The following is a 10,552-nucleotide window of genomic DNA, read 5'->3' on the forward strand; positions in this document are numbered from 1 at the left end:
TGACCTCCCAATGCACCAACGATATTCACTTTCCTATCTGTAACAAGATACTGAAGTTGAAAATCGAAGCATTATTTCGACTACTTATCGTGTACACACACAAAAAGAATTAAAAAATTAAAAAATTAAAAAAAAAACACACATCATTGTAAAATCAATACATTCATCGTTCCACTCAGAATCTAAAAATAACCAAATTAAGAATTAAATTAAATTAAATTCCTAGTATAAGATATACCTCTGCACGTCTAGTTTGAGCTTGGAAAAATACTGATTCTCGGTGTTTACATTTTGGACAGGGATGATCTTCAGACCTGGGTAAAGTTGGATCAGACGTTACATCGGAAACAATATGAGTAAGTTCGCTAAACGCAATAAAAAAATAATATTAATAACTAATGAGTAACAAAGTCAATCTGTGTATAGATGTTTCAAATTACTTGATTTCGTGCATAATTTTGTTCACATAAATGCAATTGCTGTCAGCCATTTGTCTGTGATCGCAATTTCGGCACTGAAACATTGAACATCTTATTTATAATTTAATATTATCAAACAATGAAGCAATCTAATACACTTTACACATGACCAAACAAATGGCATGTGGTAAATAAATAAAATAAAAATAATTAACCAAAATTGTCCAAAAGTAATATTATATTTTACTTACAGCGTACAACAGTACTTTATGTTCTTTGTCTTCTTTTGGATACAACATGTTGTTACTGAAAGACAAATTAATTTAGCAAATTAAACAGTCAGTATTTTTATTTTTTTTGTCATTATTCCTCAACCATTGAAATTATTAAACGCAATTTGTTGTTTCGACTTTAATAAGTTATTTGTATTGTCAACACTGTGGTCCGATCAAAATTCAAACAAAATTAAGCGACTTTAAAAAAATTAATTTTTATGATAGTATTACCATTCTTGACAGAATCTAATTCCGACAAATCCAGGTCCGTCACTTCGGGAATCGTAACCCGACATTATTATATTGTACGTTATAACTTATAATATAAGTGTCTAGGGACAGAAAACGACCACGACTAAATAAATTATAAATAAATGGAAATATATAAAAACGTCCAATAATATGTTTTTTATTCGTATATCGTAAGCGATAAATATCTATGTTAGGTACTCGAAATTTTTAATTTTCGTTTATTCTGTGATAATATTATGCAGCCGTGATAATGATTATTGTTTTGTTGATGGTAAACATAGACTGATAATTATCAGGTCTATGATGGTAAATCACGGTTGTAGATATCTTAAACCGTGTGGTGGTAAATTCTGTGGTTACGATTGGCGATTGAAATTGATAAGATGTGACGGGGACGCTGTGTATCATTTGTTCGTGATTTATATGTTATTTTACATGTTTGGTAGTTGATAAGCTTTCAATCACCAACGAAAACTGATAAAATACTACATTTATTGATACTAGGTATTTTATGGTTTAATATTTATTATTTTCCTTTTTAATTAAGTAGTTTGGTCTTGTATAGTAGTTGTACATCAGAAAAAAAACTAAAAAGTATTATTCATTATATTATTATACTTGTTCTAAAATGGATATTAAACCAGGAGATCCTTATGACATTGACGGTGCATGTTTCAATGCAGAGATGTATGTAAAAAAAGTACTTAAGGTAAAAATAAATCAAATCTATAATCTATTGTAAATTACATTTTATATTAACACTTTCAACGCCACTAACGTCTATACTGTATACGCATTAACAGAGTTTATTCCAACAGGCGGGTGACGTGTTAACGCGTCAAAAACGTATACGTTCATATCATAGGCGTGTTCAGACTTTGGTGGCTGAAGGGGCATAACACATTTTTAAATTATGAGACCTATTTTTTTTTTTTGAGACATAAAGAAACATTCATTTTGTATGTTACAAAATTCACAATGGTAGGAATATTTTTTAATTATGATCAAAAAGTATAACCATTGTCAAAACAATAAAAATACTTCTTTCCCATCCACTATACTAGGTAAACAACATACAATTTATAAAACTGTTAACTAATCAATAATAAATAATTTGAGTTTCTGACAAAATTTAAATAATTTTAACAAATCGTAAAATATCTAAACACATTTTTGAAATTATTTTCAGCTGATAAAACAATATTATCACTGGTTAGATAAAATTGTATTTAATCTGTGATATCACAGCGCAAAACCTGGTAAATAGGCACCACGATTTAAGATATCTTAAATTGTGATGGGCACAACAGTACCATTGCATGTTATGTAGGTACTCGTAGTTATAAAGAATTGATGAACATAATATTATAATAATAATATAATCACTAATTAATAAATGCGTGACTAAAAAAATTACAATTAATCAAAATCTATAGGTACTGCAGGGTACACACGTCTTTTATTTTATCCTGGCATGATTTTGTTGGAGGCACAGTCTGCCGGGGGGGCCAGTGCCCACCCGGCCCCTCCTGTAAGCACTCCTATGGTTCATATACGCTATAATTAAATCAGATTTTTTTTAAATAAACTCTGAAATTTAGATAGGCCATTGACAATGAACTCTAAATTTAAAGGTATGGGTGATTTTAGTTTTTGTTTTTACCGTCGTTTCTGAAATCACGAGCGGCGTTGAACTTGTTAAATAGTGTTATAAGTACTTAAAAATAATCTGCAAATCCTGACCTCTTAGATTAAATTTCAGTTAATCAGTATGAATCGTTTTATGTCTATTAAATATACTAATTCATAATGTTGTACAGGAGTCAAATTTAAAACAAGTAATAGATCATGAAAGAGAAATACATCAAGACATTCAATCTTTACATTCCGATATGCAAACTTTAGTATATGAAAACTACAACAAATTTATTTTGGCTACTGATACAATTGGAAAAGTAAGATGTTAAACCAGAATAAAATATATTGTATATAATATAATCAAATACCAGAATGATTTTAATTTGTTAACTTTTTATTTGTGTTCTAGATGAAAAATGATTTTAAAAGTTTAGAAGAAGATATGGAATCACTTTTATTTAAAATGGATGAGATTACTAATACATCAGAAATAATTACATCATCTTTGCATGCAAGTGAACATTTTGTAGAATATTAACTTTAGGTGGGTTATTATTCATTGTATAATTATGTATGTGTTTTAATATATTTAGGCCAATAGAGATGAAATATCAAAACTTTCAGAGACACATACATTATTAAAACGGTTGGAGTTTGTTTACACGCTTCCAACAACATTAAATAAACTTTTAATAAAAGGAGATTATGCACAGGTAAAATAATATATGTACTTATTTAAAGGGTATGAATAGTATTGAAACATTATGAAAATTAATTTTTGTATTTTTAATAATACGGTTTATTGAGTGGCTTAAGAGTAAAAACACCTATTATCAATATAGCAGAAGAGAAGTTAATCTATGACTATTTAAATTTTTGATGTTTTAATTACTAAACTCAATAATTAAAATTTCAAAACTAAGATATCATAAGTTTTAGAGCCAAATATTGGATATTGAAAATAAAATATCAAAAATCGACTCTTATACAGCAGGCCTAGATAAACTTCATTTCTTCAGTTTGTTGAATAAGTGTTCGTACTATAATGTCACTGATTACCTAAGCTATATTATAGGAAATACGAAACTAAGTTTCAGTGTTTCACTAAAATTCACATTTGTAATTATTGTGTAATGTGTTACGTTACTGTAATTTATGTGCATGTGTGGGAGCGCTCCAATATTTATTTTATACACAGTCATTCACACTAATGAACACTCAGTATGCACACATTTTAACGATCCACATGCACCCACATAAAAAATTGCCTATACTGAACTCCTTAGAGCGGTTGGTATTGAATGTTGATACCCCTTAGATTATTCATATAAGCAAACTGATTATTTATTACAAAATAAAAATTATGTAATTTTAATATAATTTCTTTATTAGGTTGTACAAGAATATTTACATGCTCAACGAGTCTTAACTCAATATGGTAATCAAGAATCGTTAAAGGGAATACTTAATGATTGCAACAAAATAGTGAATGAACTTAAGAAAATTTTATACAGCCATTTAAGAGATAAAGATGTAAGTATTTATTCATGATTTATATTTACTTTTACCTACAGAGAAGCATGATTTTACTAAAATTACCCTTTATGTCCTAGATTACTGGTAAAGAATTAACTAAATCTGTTAATCTATTACTTCAACTTGATGAGCCAGTTTTATCACTATGCAAAGAATTTTTATTACACTCAAAAAAATGTTTATTGGAGTCATTGAATGTACTTCAATTGCAAGTTGAAGATATAAATCAAGTAAATTTAGCTATAATTCTTATAAATTTTAATTGTATTATTCAAATATTTAATATTATATATTATGATTTAATACTTCTACCATTGACTAGAAATTTTAAAAACAAAATAGAGTACAAACGAGTATCAAGTTTTCACCAATATACTATAAATTATACTCATATTTATCATAATATTGCTATCTTACAAATGTATGAAATTAGACAAGTGCTTATCACTTGCTTCTTTTATAATCCTATCTATATTTGATCAATTTTTAACCTTTCGGACTTCAGTACAATATGTAACTTTCCAAATTATTGAATTATTTAAAACCTTAGATTAAAATTTCAAGTCTTAACACAAGCAATTTTCGAATGCTATTTAAATAATAAGAATATAATTATGAAATAAAAAAAATATTGTAGCTCAATGGCTTGTAATTTATTTATATATTTAATTATTTTCATAGGATATGATTGAATTTATTGATTTAGGAAGTGACACTTTCCTTAGTCAATTGTGCCTGGTAATTGCATCATTCAATGATATGTTTGTTGAAAATTTATCAAAAAAGTAAAACATTATATGAAAAAGAAAATTTTGATTTATTTATTAATCATTGTAATTAATTTTCAGTGATGAAAATGAAGAAACCGAAATCAGTATAAATCAATTAAATGTATTTGTTGAAGATAATATGATTCGATACCTGGAAATAGTTCAGTGTTATATTGATAGAAATACAAGTGACACAGCGATCCTAGTTAGAGCTCTAGACAGATTTTATAGAAAGATTCAAGCAATTGGAAAATTGTTTTCCTACAAAGATTTTACATTGTATGTATTTAAATCCACGAAAAAAATAGTATTACGTATGATTGATGATAATATAATTAATATTCATAGGAATGTAATGGAGATTATTTCATCTGCTGCCCGTCGTCAAACTAAATTACACTTAGATATGTTAAAAGCACACTTCCACGATAAACTCGCAACTGTACGTCAGTCATTAGTATCATTGCAAAAATTAAATGATAATGGATTTGCTACTGAATCCTTGGCATCATTAACATCAGATGTAATAGAAAAAATTAAAGGAATTTTACAAGATATTTCTGTAAGTCAAATAATTATAATTATAATATTATTGATTTTAAAATACATAGATAAACTATAAAATATGCTGTTAGCTGCTAGGTTGCTATATCCGTTTGCATTAAGCACAATGTAAATGGATACAGCAAATCTAGCGGCTGACACAGCATATTTTTAGTCACCAAAAACTCCTATGCTATGGCTCATCTGTATATTTTAAAACCATTGATAATATATTGAATTTGAATTGGAGAAATAAACCTATCAAATTTAAGTTATTATTTCTACATCATTGATTTATTCATATATTTTCTATAGATTAATATTGTGTCTAGGCATTTTTAGATCCAAAAGTATCATTTTCAACCAATAATGCACTTCGAAAAACTATTAGTGTGGATTATGTACGCGAAAGTCTTGTTGTGGGATTTTTACATTATTTATCCTCAGCAGCTCGTTCTTACACTATTTGCATACCTTGCCCACCCGCTTTTCTTTTCCTGATTATGACAAAAATGTGTCTTGAATTTCAAATTTCTGGTGTCGGTCATTTGGTAAGCTAAAATATAGTCCTTAGAATAAATAGTAAATGATAGTATTTAATATTTATTATTATTTTATTTTAAGTTAAAACTAGTTGATGAAACTTACGAAATTAATAAATATTTTGAAACCAAAAACAAGAATTCATCTCAACTTAGCTCTGAAGTTGAGTTGGCATCAGATATGCATTCTGCCGCTCAACATCTTGTAAACTATTATGTACGCGTTGAAGGACTATCCATATCACAAGTAAGTAATACAAAAAAAAAACTTATATTGATCTGTTATATTTTTGATTTTCAATTTTTTAGATGTTAAAGAAATCTGTTGAAACCCGTGATTGGCTTCATAGTTTAGAACCAAGAACAGTGCGCGCTGTTATGAAACGAGTGGTGGAGGAAATTACATCTGTCGACAGTCAAGTAAAACTTCTCATTTGTAGTGTATAATTAATTATTTAAAATTACTAATGGATATATACATCGCGCACATTAAGAACATGACCAATTTGCTATCTTAAACCAGTTTTTTCCTTTGTTAACTGGTCATGTTGTTGACGTATTTGGAGTATACTTGTATATACGGTAAAGAGGATATTGACTAGTAATTTCTGTTTATGATGTTTATAGCCAATGACAGAACTAATCAAATTTAATTTTCTTTACTGGTTTATATTCAATATTAGAATCAATAATGAATATTTTCAAACTGAAAATGATAGTATATTTTTCTGTATTTTAATTTAATAAAATACTCTAGATAGACCAAAAAATTCAACACTATTTACAAATAACTGTTTCATATTTAAATTTAATCTAACTCTAAATATTGATATCTACATACTAGTTTTTTTACAGACAGAGTTTAAGAACCAAATTTTTACATAATAGTATCTGTGTTAAATTGTCATAAGTAAAGACCGGATTTTTGTGCAGCTAAAATCTAAAAAATGTGCAATTAAAATGTTAAAATGTGCTAAAACGTGCAAAAACAAAATGTTCAATATAGGTACTTCAAATTTTAATTTAAACGTGCAATTTTGTGCAAAAATCCAAATACGTGGAATTTTATGCAACATAAAACTTTCTTTAAATTAATCTACATCTCTTTATTTTGATTTGTAGCTTTTTTTCTATTGAATTTAGACACACCATAAAAAGATGCAATTGCACAGGAATCCGGTGTTTAGTCATAAGCTTTCTAATAACAATAAGAAGGACATGTATCATCTATAAAAAATTTAAAATACTACTCTTTTTAAAAATTATTATTACAATTTTAACACAACAGCTATAGTAGAAAACTATAATATCTAATACCTATCCATATTGTTTAATATTTATTATTTATTACTTTGTAAACATTTCTTATTAAAATAACACCCAGAAGAAGCTATCCATATTGATACAAAACAGTTTTATATTAAAATAATAGGAATTTGTTTGCTTCATTTTAAACTATTTAAGACAAAAATAAATAGTATTTAATTTAATTTAGTAAATTTTACAAATTGTATTCTATGTTGTTCTAACAGAGGTTAAGACTTAAGATTCTTCTGTAATTACTAATTATTAAAATTACTCTTTATTATTTAGGTTGGTGAATTATTTGAAGAAGGTTTGCGGACCGACAGAAGTAGTGATTCGAGTCGTAGAACTCAAATGTCTAGACATATAAGGGCATGGTCTACTGGTGGAACAGCTACAAACACCCAAACATTTTCCGCCATCAATAGATTATTTTCAGAACGCATAGACATATTTTCGCCAGTTCAATTTTCGAGAGTTTCTATTACAACAGGCATTATTAAAATAAGTCTTAAGGTTTGGATATTTTCTGTATGATAAATTGTAATCTAAACTTTTTTAATTTTTTTTTTCTTTTAATGTTTTAGACACTTTTAGAATGTGTTCGCTTAAGAACATTTAATCGCTACGGACTTCAACAGGTTCAAGTTGATATTCATTATTTACAGCTTTATTTGTGGCGATTTGTTTCTGATGAAAAGTATGATATTATATACATTATCATTATTTTATAATTTAAAAATTGTTCTAATTAAATATTATTTATTAATGTATATAGGAAAAATTTTAAAAGTAATTGATTACATTATTAGAGTAAAATAAATAGGTTTAATATATATTTTTAAGTTCTCACAAAATTAATTTAAATACCTATGGTTTGATTAATTCTTTTATGAATAGTAAACATTTTATAACTACCTAAATTTTTTTAATTACAAAATCTGTACGTACGAATTGCATTATGCTATTACTCATTTTCATATGAATATTTTATATTTCAATTTTGAAATATCTATTTGAAGCTGTTTTTTAAGTATTTAATTTATTTTTAGTTATCAACTTTTTTTCATACCATTATAGGTAATATAATAATATTTCATATTATGTTATTTCTTCTTAGCAACCTAATCTAAAATGAACTCAGTTTGGGAACATATTGCTGAAAAATAAATTTATTGGATAATTTAAAATGAATCACCATTTATTTTACTAATAATTTGCTTTTGATTTCATCTAAAGTAATTTTAATTATTGTAATTTATTTCAGTTTAGTACATTTGCTTCTGGATGAAATATTAAGCAGCTCCGTTCATAGATGTTTAAATCCAGTATTAATGGAACCAAGTGTTGTTGAAATTATTTGTGAAAGAGGTTAAATACTTATATTCCTTATTGTGTATTATAATATTTACCTATAACTGTTTTTTGTTCATTTAAACTATATTATACTGTATTGTTAATAATACTAATGTATATTATTTTATAGAATTTATTATATTTATTATAATTTATAACTAATATATTAGGTATATTATCTAATAAATAAATTAAATAGTCAATATATTAATGACATTTAAGTTAATAAATAGTGAACCTGAACATTGATAAAATGGGAACATTTTAATATAAATGTTACAGCATTAATTGTACACAATTACAACAATACATTTCTCATGAAAAAGTATTTAGAAAAAAAGAAATTAAGGGGATTTGAAACAACTGTTTTTCACATTAAAAAGATCTATTTAATATTTTCATTTACTAATATATATATAATTACGGTAATATGCTCGTATGGATAAACCCATTAACGCCGTGCGTTGCCATATGGCAACATAGATTTTTTACAATCATTTTTGAGGTTTAATACATCCATTTTCAACAAAATTTTGGTTAAAATTGTAAATAAAAAAACTCCGGTGCTAATAGGTTTGTTATTTTAGTGTCCTCTCCATTAGATCATAGTATCCTACAATCGACTTTTAAATTTAAACTTGTACTTACACTTATCAAAATTTGATTTTATAAACGTTTTATACATTTGTGTAAAGGTATTGAACAGTCAACTATGAATTTTCAGATAAATAAACGAAAAAAGTTGTTCCGAAAAGTAAACAATAGGTACTTATTAAAAGGAGACACCCACATATTATGTAGTCTCCATAGTCTTATAGAAATAAGTAAGTGGTTTATTAGTAAGTCTATATTATGGTAATCTCCGTCTTACAAACGTACTTATGAGTATATCAGCCACATCACACGACCAGGCACCGATTCAATGGTGCCCCCTCCCCCTGTAGGATATGTTTAACTTTTTTTTTTTTTGTCATATTTGTTTTATTTGTAAAATCTGTATAAAAAATAATTACAATAAACACAATGGAGGGATAATACAATTATAGGTCATTGGTCATGGTTGGCTTGATGAAGAAGCTATTCACTAATAGCACCTCATGGATGTTTAACTTAAGATTAAAATCCTAATAAAAAAACTCAAAACAAAAATGTTGAATCATAGGTACAATATAATCTATATTAAATGCTAATCCCACCTAAAAACTCCTGAAGCCCTCCAAAGTATTTCCTAAGTCGGCCTCGTAAGTTTAACAATTAATAAATTATATTAATACGTATTAGTTGATATTTCTAGTCCCCTCCGTTATATAAATCTGAATCCGCACCACGACACACTAATGCTTGTTTACTATACACGCGTAGATCAGGGTTCGGCAACCCGCGGCCAATTTTGTGTCCCGCTGTGAAAATTTATAATTTATATACAAATATACAATAGGCCCGCTCTTAGGACTTACTTATTTTACGATACCTAATGAGTATTTTTTTTATGTGTTCGTATACATGATAATAGTAGTCGAAATAATGCTTCGATTTTCAACTTCAGTACCTACCTATCTTTTCCGCCAATTTAAAATATAATTCATAATTTTTACTTCACTTTCCAAAAAAATTATTCATAATTTGAAATTACCTTTAACTTATTATTGGAATATTTCGTAAGATATTGTAATCTGTAGTTTCCATTTCCTAAGCTCGTAAACGATTATATTAGATTATCAATAAATTCGTTTATCGTGTTTACGTACAAACATAGGTACAACAGAACAGTCGACTGTAGCATAGAACTATAGTCAAAGTCAACAGATAGTTTTGGATGCCTTACACGACGACTAAAAAAAAAAGTTTCTGACACGCGAGGCAAATAAAATCAAACCATACATTTTGATTTGACACGCAGTTATCAAAAGGTTCGC

At 27.1% G+C, this 10,552-nt stretch overlaps 2 protein-coding genes across 4 annotated transcripts; one reads left to right on the forward strand and one right to left on the reverse strand.

Moving 5' to 3' along the window:
• Positions 1–214: 214 nt before the first annotated feature.
• Positions 215–1,161, reverse strand: LOC100574233 (DNA-directed RNA polymerase II subunit RPB9-like). The gene is made up of 4 exons (XM_003244120.3): positions 926–1,161; positions 671–725; positions 441–514; positions 215–365 (listed from the first exon to the last, which is right to left on the reverse strand). The coding sequence occupies exons 1-4, from the start codon at positions 988–990 to the stop codon at positions 215–217; spliced, it is 345 nt and encodes a 114-aa protein (XP_003244168.1). The 5' UTR covers positions 991–1,161.
• Positions 1,162–1,436: 275 nt separating this feature from the next.
• LOC100168222 (vacuolar protein sorting-associated protein 51 homolog) lies at positions 1,437–8,718 on the forward strand. Of its 3 annotated transcripts, none has more exons than XM_001947028.5 (15): positions 1,437–1,655; positions 2,767–2,901; positions 2,994–3,095; positions 3,178–3,297; positions 3,977–4,117; positions 4,198–4,350; positions 4,802–4,905; positions 4,969–5,169; positions 5,239–5,452; positions 5,766–5,984; positions 6,058–6,222; positions 6,285–6,395; positions 7,569–7,796; positions 7,868–7,980; positions 8,548–8,718. In XM_001947028.5, exons 1-15 carry the CDS (start codon positions 1,575–1,577, stop codon positions 8,654–8,656), a joined length of 2,196 nt encoding a protein of 731 aa, XP_001947063.1. In that variant the 5' UTR covers positions 1,437–1,574; the 3' UTR covers positions 8,657–8,718. The 3 variants fall into 3 exon arrangements, with proteins under 3 accessions (XP_001947063.1, XP_003244160.1, XP_029345194.1); XM_003244112.4 differs by having other exon boundaries at positions 1,442–1,633; XM_029489334.1 differs by lacking the exon at positions 1,437–1,655 and adding an exon at positions 2,381–2,580.
• The last annotated feature ends 1,834 nt before the right edge of the window (positions 8,719–10,552 follow it).

Source organism: Acyrthosiphon pisum, chromosome A2, assembly GCF_005508785.2.
Source record: "Acyrthosiphon pisum isolate AL4f chromosome A2, pea_aphid_22Mar2018_4r6ur, whole genome shotgun sequence".
Lineage (NCBI taxonomy): Eukaryota > Metazoa > Arthropoda > Insecta > Hemiptera > Aphididae > Acyrthosiphon > Acyrthosiphon pisum.

Excerpts from the sequence above, each read along its gene's own strand:
- LOC100168222 (XM_001947028.5), top strand. The coding sequence starts at position 1,575 with ATGGATATTAAACCAGGAGATCCTTATGACATTGACGGTGCATGTTTC. Across the intron at positions 3,096-3,177 it reads TAATTACATCATCTTTGCAT|GCCAATAGAGATGAAATATC; the intron begins GCAAGTGAACAT and ends TAATATATTTAG. Across the intron at positions 7,797-7,867 it reads TTATTAAAATAAGTCTTAAG|ACACTTTTAGAATGTGTTCG; the intron begins GTTTGGATATTT and ends TTAATGTTTTAG.
- LOC100574233 (XM_003244120.3), bottom strand. The coding sequence starts at position 990 with ATGTCGGGTTACGATTCCCGAAGTGACGGACCTGGATTTGTCGGAATT. Across the intron at positions 726-925 it reads ATTAGATTCTGTCAAGAATG|TAACAACATGTTGTATCCAA; the intron begins GTAATACTATCA and ends TTTGTCTTTCAG. Across the intron at positions 515-670 it reads ATAAAGTACTGTTGTACGCT|TGCCGAAATTGCGATCACAG; the intron begins GTAAGTAAAATA and ends TCAATGTTTCAG.